The sequence below is a fragment of the Peromyscus eremicus genome, chromosome 4 (assembly GCF_949786415.1).
Source record: "Peromyscus eremicus chromosome 4, PerEre_H2_v1, whole genome shotgun sequence".
NCBI classification, from domain to species: Eukaryota; Metazoa; Chordata; class Mammalia; order Rodentia; family Cricetidae; genus Peromyscus; species Peromyscus eremicus.
Window position 1 is genome coordinate 77,066,599 of NC_081419.1, and position 21,367 is coordinate 77,087,965.

At 41.8% G+C, this 21,367-nt stretch overlaps 1 protein-coding gene across 1 annotated transcript in view; it reads right to left on the reverse strand.

Annotated features, from left to right (window-relative positions):
* Nucleotides 1–12,628, reverse strand: part of Trim44 (tripartite motif containing 44) — a 107,624-nt gene extending 94,996 nt beyond the window's left edge. The window contains exon 1 of the mRNA XM_059261005.1: nt 11,847–12,628. Within this exon, the coding sequence (XP_059116988.1) occupies nt 11,847–12,539 (693 nt within the window). The 5' untranslated portion in view covers nt 12,540–12,628. The remainder of the gene's footprint in view (nt 1–11,846) is intronic.
* Nucleotides 12,629–21,367: the final 8,739 nt, after the last annotated feature.

The following is a 21,367-nucleotide window of genomic DNA, read 5'->3' on the forward strand; positions in this document are numbered from 1 at the left end:
TCGAGTTAGAATTAGAAAAACAAACAAACAAAACCCCATTCTATTTCAAAGAGAGAGGAAGAACCTCAAAAATTCAAACTTAGTGATAGAGCAGCTGAAAAGTGCAGAGAAAGCAGGTGGAGCCAAACACAAGCCAGCCTCAAAACAAAGTCCCTGTGGGAGGAGGGGAAGCAGAAGCCTCCCTCATTGAAGAGTTAAGCCAGCAGGGCTGGCAAAATGAGACCCAAAGTCCCAGCCACATGATGAGCACATGCTCTCACAGTTACAAGCTTTGGTGAGACAGTAATTCCCCCAACAACAAGACCAATTCTGTAAATACACTGGAGGGTAGTGCCTAGGTACCATCTAGAGGGGAAAGTGACTGTTTTAAACTGAGCTACCCTGGAGGCCTGAGAAAGCAAACAGTTATCAGAGAGCCCGAACTCAACTGCCAAAGCCTAGGGTGAGAGACTGTCCCGACAGCAGTTGTATAGAATGAAAGAAGTGGACACTAAGAAGCAGAGGCATGCAGGAGCAGGAGGCTCAGTGAAATGAAGACCACTGGGAAAAGCAGCCCTGCTTTCCAGCCAATGTCATCAACTAAGGAATTCTGAGGTCTGGTCTTCCTGAGACTAAGATTAGCAGGCAGATCAAACCTCTAGAGCCCACCAACCCACCATTGATTGTAGAGGCAAGAAATCTAAAGTACCAAAAGACTACTTGGCACCTACAGTAGGGCAGTTAATGCTTTCTAGGTTTTCAGAGTACAGAGACAGGTCTTCATGTACAAATCTAAATGCTGTTTTTGCTTCCCCTCCCAGCACACTTGGGAGGTATGCATCCCCCAAAGCTACCCCAGATAGAATACTAATCAGCCTACGAGACAGTCTGGGGAGTCTCCAGAAAAAAGAAGAGCATGCTAGCCCCACAGACTACAAAGCTAACTGTGGACAGCAGAAGTCTTTGATCCACAATAGGAAGCTACTAAAGTGAAGAGAGACTCAACTCTTTTCCTGTTCAGGCTCAGCACCAGCATAAATCATCTAACAAAAGTCTTCAGGTTCCACTTACCCTTCCTACCCAAGCACAGAATGGCAGTCTCCAACTTTGAGGGCCCAGAAAAAGGCTGCTCGTCCTTTTAGTTTCCTATTTTTCATACCTTTATGCTTTGCCTTTTGAAGCAAGTATTATCCTGATATAAAAACTAAGGACATAACAACAACTATAAACCTACAGATACAAAAGTTCTCAACCAAATAAATACTTGAGAACCAAATTCAACAACACACTAAGAAGAACATATATCATGATGAAGTTGGTTTCATCCCAGGGATTCAAGGCTGGTTCAAAATATGAGGGAAACAACAACAACAAAGGAATACAAATAGGATTCTTCCTATTTGCAGATGATATAACCATAAATTTAAAAGACCCTAAAAACTCTACAAGGAAATTTTCAGACTTAATAAGCACCTTCAGCAAAGAAACAGGATATAAAAATCAGAAACTTTTCTAAATACCAAAAATAAACTTTCCATGAACAATTTGGGAAAATTTCCCATTCACAATAGCTTAAAAGCAAAACAAAATCTTGGGAACAAACCAAACCACAGTATTAAAAGACCTCTATAATGAAAATCTAAAGACACTGAAAAAAGAAACTAAAGACTCTAGAGAATGGAAAGACTTCCCATGCTTAGGGATCAGCAGAATTAATATTGCTGAAATAATATCTCCAAAAGTGGTCTACATATTTAACACAATCCCCATCAGAATTCAAGTGGCATTCTTCACAAACACAGAAAAAACATTATTATGGATAAAACCCCCGAATAGCCAAAATAGTCAGAAAAAACAATGCTGGAGTGATTACAGTGTCTGATCTCAGACTACATTACAGAAACATAGTGATAAAACTTCATGGTACTGGTACAGAACAGAAATGTAGACCAATAGAACAGAACACAGGACCCACAAATCACATAGCTACAGTCACCTAATTTTTGACAAAGCTCTCAATTACACACCGGGGAAATGGTCCTGGGAAAACTGGGTACCCACCTGTAGAAGAATGAAATTAGACGTGTATTTCTTTTCCTACACAAAAATCAACTGGCAATAAACCAAAAACCTTACTATAAAACCTGAGATGTTGAATGAAGCTCCTGGACTCTAGGATCTTTCCTCTAGACCCTGGAGGAAAACATAGCAGACACACTTTAAGATAAAGATACTGGAGGCAGCTATGGTGGTGGTGCACACCTTTAATCCCAGCACTCAGGAGGCAGAGGCAGCCTGGTCTGAGTTTAAGGCCAGCCTGGTCTACAGAGCAAGTTCCAGGACAGCCAGGGCTACACAGAGAAACCCTGTCTCACAGGGGAAAAAAAGATACAAACAGAGATGTAAATGTTTAATGCAACACCATTCACAATAGTTGATTTATGAAACCAATATAGGTATTCAACAACAGAGGAATGGAAAAGAAAAATATGGTGTATATGGATACATACAATGAAAACATTTTCCGACATAAAGAAGAATGAAATTATGGCATTTGCAGGAAAATGGCAGCAACTGAAGATAATCATATTAAGCCAATTAAGACAATGGCAAAATGCTAAATAGCATGTTTTCTATTACTTGTGGTTCTTAGATGTGTGTACATGCCTGTGTATACCTTGAAAGTAAAAGTAAAGCTAAGGGGACAATGGGGACCAATGACAGGAGGAGGGTTGGGAAAGGGAGGTTATGAGGGGAAGTATATTCAACATACTATAATGTACAAAAGCTTAAACATTTAAAAACAAGAGTAGATAAATCCACTCCCAGAAACCATAAAGTTATTAAATGAAAATTCCAGTTGCAGGAGTGGGCCATTTTCCTGAGTTATTGGCCAGGGAAGCCCCAGAGACTCTCAAAACAATACAGGCTATTTGTCATTGCTGTTGGCTTCGCCCCACAACTATATGGTAAGACCATATTACTAAAGATACCACATACTTTGGTTGCAGGATATAGAGAAATCAAGTGGGAGCAGAGCTGAAAGTTTCCTCCACACTGACTAGCTTCCACAGTGACAGAAGGTTCCACGCAGGCTGCTATAGGCAAAATGCCATTAACAGTCTTACTCAGCTATGGATCCTGTGAAGTTCTCAGCAGTTGTGTGCGCATTGGTGCAACAGTGGCATAATTTTTATAGGGTAACCAACTCCTTTCTGTTTGAACTTCATCCACAGGAGGAAATTCATGTCTAGTAGGGAAACCTGGCTAAAAGCCCATGGCCAGGGAGGTCATGGGCCCAAATGGGGACACTACAGTATCAGCATCATCATTTTGCTAAATGGACATGATGTGCTCATCAACTCGCTTTATAGTTATGCTTTTGCTCATAGGTTAGTGCTGCTGTCAGCTTTGGTCAGAGCAGGCTCAACAGTTACTACAGGGACGCATAACTAGTCAAAATCCTAAGAATAAATGACTGCTGAATGCTCAGCCCTCAATGAGACATCTCTATCATTCCCTCCAAGGTTCATAGAACATTGTGGAAGAGGAAACTAAAAGAATGTAAGACTAAAGCCGGGTGGTGGTGGTGCACGCCTTTAGTCCCAGCACTCGGGAGGCAGAACCAGGCAGATCTCTGTGATTTCAAGGCCAGCCTGGTCTACAGAGCAAGATCCAGGACAGGAACCAAAACTACACAGAGAAACCCTGTCTTGAAAAACCAAAAAAAAAAAAAAAAAAAAAAAAAAAGAAGCAGCATGTAAGACTAGAGGAATTGGGTGAAGTACTGTGAAATGCTGTCTTCCAGGCATGACGCAATTAAAACACTCTGTAGTTGTGATTATCTGAACAAGACTGGCCCATCAACATTCCACTGTGGAGAGGGAAAGGGTTTACTAGACCTCACCCCTCCTTAAGGACCAACAGCAGTAATGGTGACATTTTCTTCAGTGGAGTGGCCTCTAAAGTTGTCCATGTTCCTATAAATAACTCTTTGTCCACATTCTTATACATAAAATGTGGTGTGTACACCAATGGAATTTTATTCAACCATAATGAAAAAATGAAATCATAGTATTTGCAGGAAAATGAATGGAACTGGAAATTATTACATTAATCACAACAACCTAGACCCTGAAATAAAATGCATGTTTCTTATATGTGGATCCTGGAATTTAATTTTTATGTAAGTTTAGATAGGAGATGTATAGGTCATGAAACTAGAACCATGAGTGGAAAGGGCGATGTGCAGGGGAAACAGAATACATATGACATGAAAATGGGAATGGAGGTTACTGGGAGAAGAGACTAGCAAGAGGAAGGAAAGGGGAGAAAGAAGGGGAATTGAGGAGAAGAATCAACAAAAATAAAGAATATGGGAAAATGCCATAATGAAACCCATTACTTCACATGCTATTTTAAAATTAAGCATTATGTTAAAAAGAAATGAAATGAAAAATTAATATCACCATGCCATAAGTAAAAATCTTTGCCATGTTCTGCATTTTATTGAATTTCTAACTTGAAACTCACTCCCATGTTAGGAACCATCTTTAGTTCCTCAGACTCAAAATTATTCTTGGATCTAAAATCCATTACCATGTATTTTTTATTTTTACTATTATTTTTAAAGATTGTATTTTTAATTTATGTGTCTCTGTGTATGTCTCTATGTATGCCACATGAGGGCAGATGCCATAGAGGCCAGAAGGGGGTGTAGGATCCCCTAGAGCTGGAGTTACAGGTGGTTGTGAGCCACTCAACACTGGGAACTGAACTCTAGTCCTCTAGAAGAGCAGTAAGCATTCTTAACAGCTGAGCTGTCTCTAGTCCCTCCGCTGTTTTAAACCTAATTCTAACAGGTATGTTAAACCTGTATGTTCTTTTCCATCTTCTCAACACTGGGCAAGTGGTAATACTCAAACTCTTGCTATGCTAGTCCATTCTCCACACAGAAAACAAGTCAAGTTTTGTTTTCTTCTGTTAGATTGGGTTTTTGCTTGTTTGTTTTGCTCTTTTTTTTTTTTTTTTTTTGAAATAGGGACTCACTATGTTGGAACTTGCTTGCCATCCTACCTCAAACTCCCATGTGTAGATTAAAGGTGTACACTACCATGCAAGCTGAGTAAAGTCTTAAGAAAATAAATCAGATCACTTATTCCCTTGCTTAAACAGAACAAGGCCCCTCAGAAGAAAATCCAAAATCTTCATAATGATCTACTTGGTAACGTGAACTTTTCACTCCTCACCACCTCCCTAAGCCTGCCCTTACTCCTTATACTCCTGTTTCATCCTATGGCCTTTACGCTCATTCTGTCCATCTGAACTACTATGCCCCTAGACCCTCCTATGACTGGCTCCAGCTCTAACTGAGCTGTTAGAGCAGTATTAGAGCTACCCATCCCCAATACGCCAATTAAAGAGACAAGTGAAAGTGAAAAGCAGAGAAAGAGATTTATTCAATGTGGCCACATTGGGAAGAGGAACAAAATTAAGGGTTTATTGGTCCCAAAACTATCTTCAGGATATTGACATGAATTTTAGGGTTAATTAAGCAGGTCCAGCTTAGGTGTGGTCTTGCCCATTATTAATTTTCTCAGCTCAGGTCCTACATGTAGTCTGGTAAGTTGTTAAACCCACAATCTGTTAATAGCTGAGGGTGCAGCCTGGTTCTCACGACTGCAGGTGAATTTTATTTAATCAAACACATTTTGCATCATTAAACAAATGTTCCAGAACATTAAAAAAAAAAGTAGCACACCTACAAGATGCTCTGTCCTTTGAGGTTTTGCTCTTCTCAAAAGTCAAGCTGACTTAAGTAGAAAGGGTTCTCTCTCCTTCCACTACCGCAACGAATGAAGGCAGATGCCAGCTTTCATGCTGCTTTTGGACGCCGTGGGCTCATGAGGACTCAGTACTGTTTAGCAGAAGTGGGTGGCTTCTATGTACCAGTTTCAAGGCTGCTATTCCAGGTCAGATCCTTCAACTGCCTTCCTCTCCTCTCACTCTACCTAGTCTATAGTGTATTTCTACCTTTCTAGTGTGTTTGTTCATAAAATTGAGCATTATTTCAAATATTACCTATTACTTAAATTTGCTTAGTATGTATTGTTCACAGACTAAGTTCAGTGACATCAGGGACTTAGAATTACTTATTGTTAGATTCCCTACAGTCAAAAATACTCCAGCTAAATAACTGACAGCTAAACTGGGCATGCATGGTAGCACACACCTATAATCTCAGCACTTGGAAGCCTGAGACAGGAAGACTGCTACAAGTTTGAGGCCAGTCTAAGCTACATATCGAGTACCAGACCAGCAAGGACTACACAAAAAGACCCTGTTTTGAAAGGTCAAAAATAAGAAATGAAGAAATAAACAAATTGTCAGCTAAAATATCTCAGCATAAATTTTCCACCTGGAAAATTAAAGGATTTCAATAAATAATGTGTTGAATGAATAAAGAAATCAAAAGGAAACATAAGGCCATTAAATTCAAGTAACACAAATACAGCTTAATAATTTACCTCATAAAACTGTGGAAAAGTTAAATGACAAGCATGTATGAAGTTCACAGTACAGATGGTAGCACACAGGAAGTTCTCCACACATTCTGTTGCCATTGTGATTGTTACTAACTGAATACACAGTGACAACTCAGGATCAGATAATAAACTAAACAAATGCTGAATAGAAAGAAATTAAGAAAGCCACTTGTTACAACAAACTATTCTGCAGAATAGGAAATCTTTTAGGGGGATGAGAGAGTAGTTCGAAAGTATTTATGCATGAAGTACATCCCTGTAGACAGCAGTCAACAGGAGAATGGTTCTGAGAAATGTAAAAAGCATAAATGAGAAGAATAACTAAGAATATACACAGAATAAAAGGAATAGGAAGAACATGTGTTCTGGTATCAGAACTGAATTCAAATACTTCTTTTTACTTAGTACTGTGAACTGAAGTTCCCAGAAAAAACAAACAAATAAAAACAAGTTAGCCAACAACAATAAAAACACCCCAACTATTACTCTACAAGACTGATGGACTCATTAGAACTCCCGTGGTTGTGGAGAGCTGGAATGTTGAATTATTTTGTGCTATCTTTAACCTCTTAAACAGCTATTTATTGCTCATTTCTGTATTTGAACTAGCACCCTTGTGACTATCAGGCAAGATCTTTTTTGGAACATACAAACTTTAATTTCTATTATTCCAAAGGCTAAGAATGGTATCAATAGCATCTGAGGTCTACAACAGAAACTTTCCACTTAGCTGTAGACTGTGCACCTGATGCTCCCACCAATGGATTTTGAGACACTTTTCTCTATGACTTTCTCTGTTCTGTTCCTATAAATACTTCATGAAGCTGTTACCATCTTGCATAAAGTGTCTAGAGTAACCTGAATCTGTGTTCCTGGGCAATGGGCACTCATAATTGGCTCTGGAATAAACTCTTACTCTTTTGTGGTAAAAACTATGATCCTGCATTGACACTGAGTGACCTGGCAAAATTCAACCTCTTTAAACATCTGGTCTCTCATCTGTAAAATGGGACTCATGGCAACAAAGTGTGCTAGAGTGAAGATCAAATGTAAAAACATATGAAATGTATTCAAACTTCTGAATAAATGGCAGCTATTACTTTCTTTTTCCCTTATCTCTAGAAGAGTCTCAAAATTCAACAAACTATAATCTTTTAATTTTACATATTCAGACAAAGGTTAGCATTTTTACTAGAAACTTCTAGTATAGAAACTTCTCTCCATAACTATCTACTAGAGTAACTGAGGCTATCCTCTACCCAGAAAATAAAGAATCAATTGTTCCCATCATCCCTTAACTTCCATAAAAACTTCCACAGTTACAGAGTATAAAACAGAATCTAAAGAGGACAACAGCCAAACCTGTGAACCCAAAATAGACTAGCAGCTGTGTTTTGGGTAGCTAATGCATAAGACACCAGCAGGACACTGAAATACACAGGAACCTGTCTCTGAAGAAAAGTTTTCAGTAGCCTATCAAATTAGCAGATTAGAGCAGACAGAAAGAACAGAAGGAGAGGGGGCTGATAGTTTTTACAAAAGAAAGCTTAGTGTCCAGAACATCTACTGCTGCCAGACTAACTTGCCCAGAACTAGACTCAGAAAAGAGATGGCCTCAGATAGCTTTCTACAGTAATAAGGTAATAAGAGCCATCAGTTTCTGAGTGCTTTTAAGATCATGCACTGTTCTAGTTCTAGGATCTATGTATGAGCTTATTCCTCTTTACCATACCCCGAGGGGCAGGGGGAGGGGAGACATAATTATGCCCATGTTAAGAAACCAAGACTAAGAGAAGCTGACTGAATTACCCAACATAACACAGCTAGGCCTGTAAGGATAATCAGGGCGAAGACTTCAATATTCACTCTACAGTTCTTCCTTGGTAACAAAATGTCACCTTTTAGTTTGTCATCTGTGGCTTGATGAAATGATTATTTTCTAGCCACCCTTGCATATCCCTTAGACAAAGCATGGGATTGAGTTCTGCCCCATGAAACCTAAGCAGGAATACATGCTTCTGGAGAGATGCCTTAAAATAGAGGGGAGTATATTTCACTTTTATGTCTGTTATCTTAGAAGTTACAAGTGCTGGCTAGACTTCAGTGGCCATCTCAGTTTGTAACAAAGATGGCAGAGAGGAGCTGGCAAGAGCCAAGATAAAACTTCATGCTTCCTCCAATCTTAGACATCCAGACATCAATTACATGAGGGAGAAATAGCCATCCATCCTATAGGAACTGCTGCCAGTTTAGGATTCCAAGTTATTCCATTACTTCATGTATATATGAACTGAGTCCCAACATAAATACTGATACACTACAATACAATCTCTTTATCACTTCTTCAGTAATGCCTTATTAGATAAAATTATTATATTTCGTATCATACCTAAATCAAGTATGTCATGTGTGTCTATTATCCAATAGGCCCTATGCTAGGTGCTGGGAACATAGTGAAGACTAACATATACTGCTAGACTTAGAAAAGTTGATAACACAGAGGGAACAGAACCAGCACTGACATAATAACCAATATTTGGGGTTACAGTAAATGCATACCAATTGTTGCTATGGCGGCACAGAGAAGGTTTATCTAATACCATACCTACCCATTCAATCCTTCCTATCTTTCAAAGCATGTCTCAAATACCACGTTTGCCAATAAACCATTCCTGGTGTCATGCCTCTGGCTAAAACCACGTTCTTTCTCTAAACTCATACAACATGCCATCCTGTTTGTAACTCTCCTCTACACTTGATCTCATCCGAAAGGCCAAGAAGCAGCTGTTCACATCTCTCCTCTAAATACTCAAACCCGCAAAAAAAAGCAAAACTATATATTTTTTTAAAAAATCAGTTTTATTTTCCACTGATGTTGTCTTGAGCTCTGTTATAATGAGTCTCTCCCTCTCTCTCTGTCTCTGTCTCATGACCTGCCTCCCCTGAGCCAGGCTTTTGGATTTCTCATCTCTACCCCACATACCAGAGCCACAGCTTTGTTTTTTGCCTATACTCTGCCATCTACTCAGAGAGGTCCTGAGTGCCTGTGCTCCTTGCTTCCAGCCAACAGTTCAGCCCCAGATTATAGATGTTAAAGTAGCCAACAGGAAGACGTGTACACAAGGGAGCTGCCATCTCAGACTGAATAAAAAGTAATTCTCAAGTTCAGACTAAAGTGGTGTCACTTAAGGGTGGGTCTGTCACATACCAAGCCATCCTCTTTACCTTCAGCTTTTTCACCTTCTGATAAATACTTGCAGATCTACTGAGTACCCAGTGCGTCATACTATTAGTAATCTATTAGAAAAGGAAAAGGAAAATGAGACAGAAGATATGCGAAATGGAGAGAAACAATATATACACACACACACACACAGAGGTACATGTGTACACACACACACACACACACACACACAGAGGTATATGTGTATATACACACACACACACACACACACACACACAGAGGTATAGGTGTATACACACACACACACAGGTATATATGTATACACACACACACACACACACACACACACAGAGGTACATGTGTGTACACACACATAAGTTGATGAGGAAAAAGATAATCTACTCCTGAGTTTTCTCTTTTGATCTGACAGTACATCACAAAAGAGGAAATACACAAGATACTCAGAAACCAAAGGACTGCAATTACAACCATAATATGACACCATTCATTACATAATCACCACACTGGGGAAAATTAAAAATACTGTTACTACCAAGTGGTGGTGAAGACTCAGGGCAACAGGAAATGTTTTCATAATTATGCAAACTAGAACAACCTCTTGGAAAACAGATGGTAACACTGGGTGCTATTTCCACTTAAATATAGGAAATGGCTATCAGGAGGCATGACCAAGAATGCCTGTACCTGCACTATTTTTTGAGGGGATATGTCATTTTGTTTTTGAGACAGGATTTTCCAAACTCACTATGGACTTGAGATTGACACTGAACCCTGATCCTCCTGCATCCACCTCTGGAATGCTGGAATTACAGACATGCACCTGTTACACCTGCATTAGTTGTAACAGCTAGAAATTCCAGAATCTGGAAACAAGTCAAATGTTCATGTATATGGTAACTTGTGGCATATCCATAAAATGGAATTCAATACACAATACAATTCAATGAAAAATACATCGCAGCCAGTAAATGGATGAATCTCACAAATGTCTTTTAAAAACTGAATCAAATTCAAAATACTGCATTACAATACATTTCAAGTTTAAAAATGCACAAAAATGCTGTAACACATAAAGATAACCAAGAAAAGTATTAGCTCAAAAGTCAGGAAAATGGTTACCAAAAGAAGACACAGGAAAGAGGTATGAAGAATGTCACTATTAGTAATAATGTTCTATTTCTGATCTGGGTGGAGCTCTCCCAAGTATTTGCTTTGTAGTTATTTGCTAGACTGCACATTTTGTACACTTCTGAATGTGTATTTTACAATAAAAATAGGAATAAGGGAAATATCAATACAAAGTATTTTCACTATCAAAGTATTAGTTAATCTGAGACCAGTGGTTGTAAGACTGTTGAGGGAAACACAGCCATAATACGACATTTACCAACTCGCACCACTTCCAGCACACAGAAAAACTGTTCTCTTATTGATCATAGCCATCCACTGTATACATAAAAGGCAACCCAAATGTAGTCAACAAATATTTACTAAATGTCTACTGCTGACCAAAAACAGGTCCAAGATAATATATCCAAGTCTAGACAGTGGCCATGAAAACCTCTGTCCCGCACCAATGTAGCCTTCCAGCTACACACCTTCCTACTAAGTCTGAAAACGAAGCGCCTAGGGAAACTCAAGGCACACACCAAGTCATCGTCTATATCATCACTTTCGGAGTCTTTTCACTACAAGAACTGGCTACTTGGTTTTGTCAAAAATCATGGTTTCTCACATTTTCAGGTGGGCAGAGTTGCCATAACAAGAGCCCTAAGTCAAAACACGGATCCTAACAAGGGTGATGATGTGAAAATTGGCCTACATGGCGTCAAAATTCTCAAGGAATGCTCTATCTGGGATCCAAGGAGAAGTGATTTGCAAATTTTTAGCAATTATACCCAAGATTTTCTGTGTACTTGTATTTTCTCAGATGAGCATCGACAACTTGACAATTTCAACCAAAATGGTAGGAGTAGGCACTGCTTCCCAACCAAGTGGCTCGTTTTGTTTTGTTTTGAGAGAGAGACATGAAAATGAATGTGGTCACAGCTACGCTATCTGAGTTGAAGCGGGGGTCCTGGTCCCCCGAGACATATGCTCTGAATGCCCATACTCACTCTCAGTTCTTCGAAGGCCTCATCTAGTGTGGACAGCTGGTGGCCCCGGTGAGCCCCAATGACTGGACACAGGACACAGATGAGCTGCCTGTCTTCCTGGCAGTAGGTGCTCAAATCCAGCCCATGGTCCGGACACTTCCTCTTGGCCACTCTCTCCGCCTCCATCTCTATTTCGGGGTCAAATTCGCTTTCTGCCTCAGTTTCTCCTTCCGCCTCGGATTCTCCTTCTTGGTTGTCTTCCTCCGCCTCGCTCTCCTGGTCATCCTCCATCTCCTCCTCCTCGCTGTCCTCCTCGCTCTCCTCCTCGCTCTCATCCTCACTGTCTTCCTCGGTCTCGCTCTCCTCTTCCGACTCACCGCTCTCTTCTTCTTCCTCGGACTCGCTCTCCTCCTCGCCCACCTCGCTCTCTACCTCTCCCTCGGGCTCCCCTGTGGCCTCGACGACGACGTCGTCGTCTTCGGGGCCCGCGTCGTCCTCGCGGGCTGGCGGGGCCCAGGCCTGGGCGCCATGGACGTACTCGGCCAGGCGGTGGCTGAGGAACTTCTGGCGGTGCGCGTCGGCGTGGCGGCGGCAGTAGCAGAAGCCGCAGTCGCGGCACACCTCCTCCGCCCCGGGCGCCTCGTCGGGCTCGCACTCGTCACACGTGCCGTCGGGAGGCAGCTCCTCGCAGGCCGCGCCCACTCCGGAGGCCATGTGGCTGCAGGGACGCGGCCGAGGCCTAGCGGCTGACGTGCTCTCCGCCTTCACCGCGGAGCCTCCTCACGCAGGCCCGCCTCCCCCGGGGACCGACCGACCGCCCGCCCGACCGCCCGACCGCCCCGCTGGGCCGCCCCGCGCCGCGCCGCGCCGCCTCTGGACAGCTGAGGCCTTGGGGCCGGCCAGCCGACAGCGCTGGGCCCGGCGCCCGCTCGGCCTCTCCGCTGCGCGCCGCGCTGCGCCGCGTCCCTCACGCGCCACTTCCGGCTGGGCTGCCCGCGCCCCGTCGGCCCCCGCGCCGCGCAGCTCAGCCTCCGTTGCCCGGCAAGATCGCGGCCGCCGCGGGCCCGCGCCGCCCCGGTTCCACTTGCCCCTCGCCGTCAGCGGCCTCCTTTCACTTCCTGAGTCACTTAAAGCGGCAAGAGCCCTTTTCGGCGTTTTCCCGCGGGGCCGAGCATCCCCGCCGGAAGGAGAAGCTCCAACGCAGTCTCTCCCCTTCACTGAGCCGAAGGCGGTGGGCCCCGCCTTCCCCACGCCCTCCCTGGAGGTGTCAACCTGACCGAAAACCACTAGCCTGCGGACTTATGTCACTCGACTCGAGTGTCAACCCGTCCCCGCCCCCATTACAGTCCTAGGATTCTGCAAGGGGGCTAAGGCCCAAGGCTGTTTACCAGACTGAGCCTGCTCTCCTGGGATTTCCACACGGCCCCCCAAAGTGCGGTGTTTCTTCTCCTAGGCTCCGGGAGCCTCAGAGTCAGGCTGAGCAAACAGGCAACATTTTCGGTCCAAAGCAATACTACGCATCGTGGTGTTTGCAGAGTCTATTTGCATTCCAGTCTCCTAGGGACTCACAATGGCTGGGTGGTAGCTGTGTCAGGTGAAGGGAGGTGCAGGGAGACCGTATTTATGAAGTGAGATTCCAGCTCCCAGTTACTAAGGGGTCCCCCTAGATTCAGACCCGGCTCCAAGAAAATGGAAAGGAGCTGTTACCCGTTAAGCAAAATGCCCTAGACTGTGCTGGATCTTTATGTGGTGTTTTCAAGACTTGTTTTAGAACTTTATTCACAAAAATCCCTAAATCCTAAGGTCACCACTTAGTTTTGTAATCATGAACAAATTTATTCACCTTTCTGGTTTTCTGCTTTAAAAAGAAACAAACAAAAAATGTGTAAAATAGAAATAATGATAATATCTACTTCATGGGGATTTGTGGATTAAATGTAAAGGAGTTTGCACTGTGGTGATCACTAAGATTTAATTATTATTTTTAGCACAAATTGTAGTTAGTGCCTGACAATGACCCTTTGAAGATCATTCTGTATCTTAAGCATGTAAGACATTTTTGGCGGACTGCTGGAAATGTAGACTTCTCCGTCTCTACCCTCCATGGTTGTCTCTCTAGTAACAGAAAAAAAAAAAAAAATATATATATATATATATATATATATATATATATATATATATAATATATATATGTTTGAGAGAGGAAAAGGGACATTTTGACCTAGTGGGGCAGAGAAGTGGGTTAGAAGAATGGAAGGTAGGTGGGCATGTGATGCACGCTTTTAATCCAGGCACTTGGGAGGCAGAGACCAGCGAATCTCTGAGTTTGGGGCTAGTGTTGAGGCTAGCACCGTCTACATGGGGGGAGGGGAAGTTCCAGGACAGCCAGGGCTACATAGAGCCTATCTTTGAAAGGAGTGGGGGCAGGGAGGGAAGGAAGGAGAGGGAGGTAGGTGGCCTCTGTTTTCTTTAGATAAGAATGCTGGGATTTCCAGATCTCCACAAAATAATGTTTGATGTCCCTTAAGATAGCGTATGTTTAGTCTCCGTGCAGCTGTTGTTAAACATATATTTTTAGAAGGTTTGGAGATTTTGTGTGTGGTTTCTTTTTGTTTTGTTTTGTTTTTTTGTTTTCCAGACAGGGTTTCTCTGTGTAGTTTTGATGCCTGTCCTGGATCTCACCCTGTAGCCCAGGCTGGCCTTGAACTCAGAGATCCTCCCAGCTCTGCCTCCCTAGTGCTGGAATTAAAGGCATGCACCACCACCGCCCAGCTTTGGAGATTTTGTTTTTGTTTGTTTGTTTTTAACCTCAGAACAATTCTATAGAATGTTGGGGAAAAAATAGATTTGTTTTGTTCCAATTAAATTCTGTGCACATTTTCGTTTTCCTTTAGTTCATCTCTCTAGAAATTACTTCTATGTTTTCATTCAAAACAAAGATTGATACACTGCTCTGGAGAAAGAAATTGGCCAATGCCAATTCAAGCTTAAGCATCAGTAGTTCTGTGAGTGGTGTTTGTTGCTTGGTTCTTTCTGTTTCCCTCTCCCAGATGAAAATAAAACTGTTTAGGCTTTAGGAACACAATGCCATGGTAATTACAAAATCTTTGAAATGAAAATACATTTTAAAAAGTATTTTTGACTGTGCATGGAGGCATACACCTTTAGTTCCAGCTGCCTGGAAGGCTGAGGCAGGAGAACTGCATATTTGAGTCCCACCTGGACAACTTAATAAGACACTGTCTCAAAACAAAATTAAGAAAAATTGTAGAAAGTATAGCTCAGTGGTAGAGTACTTATTTAGCACGTAAGAGGCCCGGGGTTCAATACTTAGTACCACAGCCCCCTGGCAAAAAGACATTTTTAGATCCTAGAGTTTTTAACAGGAGGAAGTGACAACATGTTGTTATCATTATTGTCCTTGGTTCTTTTTAATTTCAACCTAACAAAACATGATGCTGTGAAATTCAATATGTGATACTTCACAATCCGTCTTTGAACCTTCTGTGGAGAGAGTCTTCCAGGAAGAGTAAATGAAGTATTAAAAAGGGACTTAGTAAAGTTCTGGTGACTAGTTAGTGGATTCGGTCAGATGAGCTTCTCTACTTCTCTCCAGTGAAAGTAGAACCAGCCAGTTCTCCAAGCTTAGTAGTCTTCGGGAACTATCTAGAGATAGCCTTGTCATACTAACCTATTACTTCATGGAAAATTACCTTAAAATGTAGAACCTTGAGATAACAGACATCTGTTGTCTCACTTAATCTCCATGAGTAAGGAATCCTGGAGTGGCTTACCTGTGAGTGGCTCAGGCTTAGAAATGTAAGCAAGGATATCATCAGTACTACAGGCATTTAAAGGCTAATCTGCAAATGTCATATTTGCTTGCAAGTAAGCTCGCTCACATGGCCATTGAAAGGAGGCTGCACTACTTTTTATAGGACTGTTTGACTGTCCTATTAAGAAAGCTGAATTTCCCCCAAAGCAAGAGAGAACATGGTGGAAGACATAATATCTTTTATAACCTAAGGCATCTATTGTTACTTTCGACATAGTCTGTTGGTCATAGAGATACTATTGTGCTGTCCAGCGTGGGAAGATACTGACCAAGGGCATAAAGATTTGAGTTTTGGGAGCTTCTTGGCGGCAACTGTAGTCTGTCTCTCCCCCATAGGTAAACTATTCTCACTTTGTTCCATAGTAGATGTCTCTTCCCATGATACCATCACTCCTGAGTCATGTCGTCTAAACTGACTGCAGATGTATGTAAGTCTCCCAGGCATAATGTTTTAAATTAAACTTCTCAAGTATAACTCTGTCCATCTTAACACCAGTGTTTCCTGGACTCCCAGATACATTTGCAGGATTGGCTCAATAGAACTGGATTCAGACAATCTGTTCCAACGGAAGAGAGGAAGCTCTGGGTGGCTACTGGTCCATCAGCATCCTTAAGCCCAGTTGCATGCATGTTGGAATTTCTTTGGTTAGGGCTTTCAGGCCTATTCCTATGTGAGAAGAACTTTCCACAGTTCTTGAGTTTGCCTGTTGGACTCTTAATTCTTTTCCCATTTAAAGTAATATATGTTTAAGAGGCTGGAGAGATGGCTCAGTGGTTAAGAGCACTGGCTACTCTTCCAGAGGTCCTGAATTCGGTTCCTAGCAACCACATGGTAGCTCACAACCATCTCTAGTGAGATCTGATGGCATGATGGTGTACATGCAGCTAGAGGACTTATATACATAAAATAAATAAATTAACTTTTGAAAAAGTAATATATGTTTGAAACTGTATAGTATTGTCACTTTGATTTCTAACAATAGAATCTAGGAGCTCTAAATTCCACTTTAAGTTTTACTCTCTCTATACTTGCTTGTAATACTTTTAAAAGTAAGTCTCCTATAAATATAATTCAGTTTATTCTGTTACACAGAATCCATACCTACAAATCTTTTCAAAACAAACCCATGTCTACTGAAACTGTCCCTCTACTGAAGCTGCGGAGGCACACACCCTGGGGCATCTTTGAAGTCCTATTTTTGTCTGAGTGACTCTCTGAATCCCCGCTATGGACAATTTTGAGTTCTAAATAAAGGACTGTTCAGCCATACCCTCACCCCATCAGTGATGTTTGCAACATCATGCTGGACTTTATCTTTGTCTGGAAGCCATGTCTTTACTTTAGAATCATTTGCCACCTTTAACTGGAGATTTTCAGACTAGGTACTTTTTTTGGAGAGTTCTTCCTCCCGGTGATCTCTTTCCTCTCACATTTGTGAAGATATCAGGCAGTACTGTCAACGCTACACCGGGAAATGACTTTGGCTACAACAGCCAATTGATTAGGCACACTTTCTATTTTCCACATCACTGTAGGTGACAGTGTCACCAAACTCCTGTCTCTATATGACAAACACCACTCCTAGTTTCCAATAGCATCTTCTCTTTAAGCTCTCCTGTAGCTATCTCAAAGACCATTTGGATCTGACCAGCAGTTTCTTCAAGGTTCCAGTTTTTTACTAATATTCACCTCAAGGTCCTGCTAGCTTCTTCCTGGTGCCCAAGTTCAAAGCCATTCCAATTTTAGAGTTTTATTACAGAAGAGCATCACTGAAATAAAATCTGTACTCATGATCTATTGCTGCATAATAGTTACTTCAAAACTTTGAATCTTCTTCAGGCTGCTCGGCACACTTGGCACTGGCATTGTCTTCTCACAGTGGTTAACAACAGCCGTACGGCATCTATCTCAAGATGCTTAGCAGGCAGATGTGGAGGACAGGGTACGTTGCAGCTGCGACTCTTGTGAATTCATGTGAGAGTCTCAGAAATAAATGATACATTTCTAAACAGCAAGTGTGTGTTATTATGTGACTCTTAGGTCTTAAGCCTTTAAACATTTTGTCCCTGGGGATCTCCCTCTGACTCCCTATGTCTCTCTGGTCCTGGGGACCTCCATTAAAATAATTCAGACAAGACGCTAGGTGGAGTTTATTACAGAGAAAAGTAGAGCCCTCTCAAGGGGTGAGAATGGACAGTGGCCAAAGGGACCATTGCAGAGCAATACGCACTCATAAGGGGTGACGGTTGGGAAAGAGCCAAAGAGAACATTATGCTCATCTACATTTTTGGCAGTTTTTAGCCTATTTCTGAAGTCTCTTGAACAGACAACTTTTCTTGTGGTGTGGGTTTCCTATCCAGGTGATTGACAGGTCCACTTGGATTGATTCTTAAAGGAGGAAACAATGGTAACTACCAGAAAGCCTGCTGCTAAACAGGAATTTCACAGAACTTGGTTAACTATTAATGACCTCCCAAGAAGTTTAGAATACCAGGTCTGTAACTAGAGCTGGAGATACAGCTTGGATACGGCTTGGATACGGCTTGGATCTAATTCTTTTGACCTGTAATCAGTCTCACAGTTTGGGTTCTTTGTTTTACAGGCTTCTTATTTTGAAGTAGAGGTCCATCCATCTAAACCTGCTAATATCTAGCTGCCTAACAATTTGAACTCCATACAAATGAGGAAACTTAAATTCTGGGAAGAAAACAAAACATTCACACACACACACACACACACACACACACACACACACACACACAGCACTCGAACAACAGCAACAAGAAGTTAATAAAGGTTACCCTGCCAGAGGGAGCTGAGCTGAGATCCTGGCTGCTCCTAGTAGTTTTACCCACCTCCATTCCCACCCCTCAGCTGTGGTGGCCGTGTGTGTCCTCTCTCACTGCTCCAGTAAGAAGAGTGAAGGTTAGTGTGACTCATAATGTAGCACGATTAGTTTTAGAAAAGCCTGTAGAAGTTTAAAAAGAGAACAAGATGAACTTCCAAGTCCACTCCTGCTGAGAAGGTGGATGGGCCCCCTTCAGCTGGTCCCATTTTTGTGTAATTAGACGGTCATCTCAGTGCCTGATTTCATTTTCTCCAACAAGCCCCTGAGATCACCTAAATCTCATCTCTTCCTGTTATCATATTAGCTACTATCTATCCTATTATGTCAGGACAGTGAAATATGATACCTCACAGCTCATCCCAGCCCCACCAAAATACAAAGAATGAAGGCTTTGGGGCTGGGCCTGACTCTGCTTCTCAAATGGCGTTGAAGATGGATATACAAAATAATGAGTTTGCTTGGCAAAACAATTTTCTGAACATTTCATTTTGTTCAGTGCTCACACATGAACAGTTCGCTGCTGCTGCTTCGTATAATACTATGAACACTTCCACCTTAAAAGCAAATATCTGCAAAAATAATCCCAGATAAACCCTGATCAAGATATTTCATGACATTGATTTAGTATGTTACTTGCTAAAGATACCTCATTTTCCTAATCATCATTCCATTCACCTCAAGAATTCAAAACATTCCCATGACGCGAGTTTCGCCATTGTTCTCAGATGAGTTCTATAAATTACTTCCTAGTGAATGCCTCCATTTTGCCAGTGTGGAAGCTGCAGGCCCGGGGAATTATATGAAAGAACATCCAGTCAATTGTGAGTTAATCTCTGACTTCCTCCCTGGTCTCCAGCCAGCTCCCTAAACCCAGGCTGATGCTAATTCCTTTTGTCAAACTGATGTTTTCAAGCCCCTCTTCTTGGAAATGCTTTCCTAGGGGGTGGTCTTGGCTTTTATCTGCATGGACTGCAAAGGAAGACAGACACTTAATCATCTGTGAGATCGGCACTCTGGGAATGAGGGGGAGAAATCCTTAAATTTGCCTTCCATTTCTCCACTTGGAAAAGCAGTCACCTCTGGACTGGAACTAATTAAAGACTTTGTATTTCAGAGGTTGGTGCACTGCCCTTGTAAATCAAGAATTATGAGGGCAAATCTCCCTGAGGCGTGTTCCCTCTGTTTATTTATTTATTTTGGAACCTGAGTGCAGGTAGACCAGTTAGTTATATGACTTAGATCCTAATCTGCCCTCAGTTTGTGCAAGACATCTTTCTTATTTCATTCAATTTTAATTTAACTTTATTTCTTCTTTATCTTCAAATTCTATTTGTATTCCCCCAAAAGGTTTCCACAAAACTCTCGTCAGTGTGTTTGATTAATGTCATTGTGTGTATGTATCTTTTAAAAATGTATTGCTTTGTTTAATGTATGTATTAAATTTTACATAAACCTAGAACCAAAGAATTCTTTGTCTCATTATTTTACACAGTGCTGTGTCATTAAAATCTCTAATACATGGGCTGAAGAGATGACTTATCTGTGAGAGCACCTGCTGCTCTTGCAGAAGACCCCATTTCACTTTCCAGCACCCACCTCGGGCAGCTCACAACACCTGTAACCCTGGTTCCAGTGGCTCTGACTCCATTTCTGGTCTCCACAGGGATCTGCACACATGGTGCTCCTACATACACTCAGGCCAAACGCATATACACAAAATTATATACTTATTTGTTGTTGTTGTTGTTGTTTTGACTACCAGGTCTGTCTCTGTAGTTCTGGCTGTACTGGAGCTCACTGTGTGGGCCAAGCTGAACTGACTCATAGAGATTCTCCTGCTTCTGACTCCTGAGTTCTGAGATTAAAGGTGTGTGTTACTATCCCCAGCTCTCTCTCTCTCTTGCTCGAGCGCGCGCGCGCGCGCGCGCGCGCGCGCGTGCGTGCGTGCGTGCGTGCGTGTGTGTGTGTGTGTGTGTGTGTGTGTGTGTGTGTGTGTTGATCTTGAATATTGGGCTGGAAGGAAGCTGAGGAGCTGAGAGTCCTTGCTGCTCCTTTAGAGGATCAGAGTTTGGTTCTTAGCACACTCATCCAGTGGCTCCCAACCACCTGATACTCCAGCTCCTAGCAATCTGACACTTTCTTCTGGCATCCGCATGCATTTACACACACGCACGCACGCACAAATGCACGCACGCATGCACGCACATACAAATAAAATAAATCTTTATTTAAAATCTATTCCTTGACAATATTTGACATTATAGCTAAGTTTGTAATTTTTGTTAATCTCATGAAAACTCATGATAATACTATTTTTATGTGTCTTAGTTTCTAAATAAAGATCAATAGTTCTTTGTGTGCATAGACTTCATAACTTTTAAATTTTTATTTCATTTTCTGCTATTTTACTATTTTTTTTTTGGATGATTTCCTTGAACTTTCTAGACAATAACTCTGGTCTGTTTAAATGCTGAAAACATCATCTTCTGGTCTGCCACCTGTCCATTAACATTGTTAATAAGAGTGTCCATTCTGAAAAGAGCTTATGTATTAATATCGTCAAATCCATTTGCGTTTAAGAAGTCTTTCTTTGCTCCAAGATCATAAATATATAGATTGTTGTAGTAAAAGACAGCTTTTGCCTCAGAAGAAATGAGATGGCTCATTCTCAGTAAACATGTGACCCTAGTCCAGGGATGCAGACTCAGATGGCCCCAGAGATGGAAGTGCTTACATGAATTTTTATAGTCATATGAATTAAAAGGATCATAAATAAGGCATTTTCTGAACATACTGGTAGGAACATCAGGAAGTCTAGTTACATCAAGGTGGGGCCTCTCTGCTCAGCCTCAGATGCT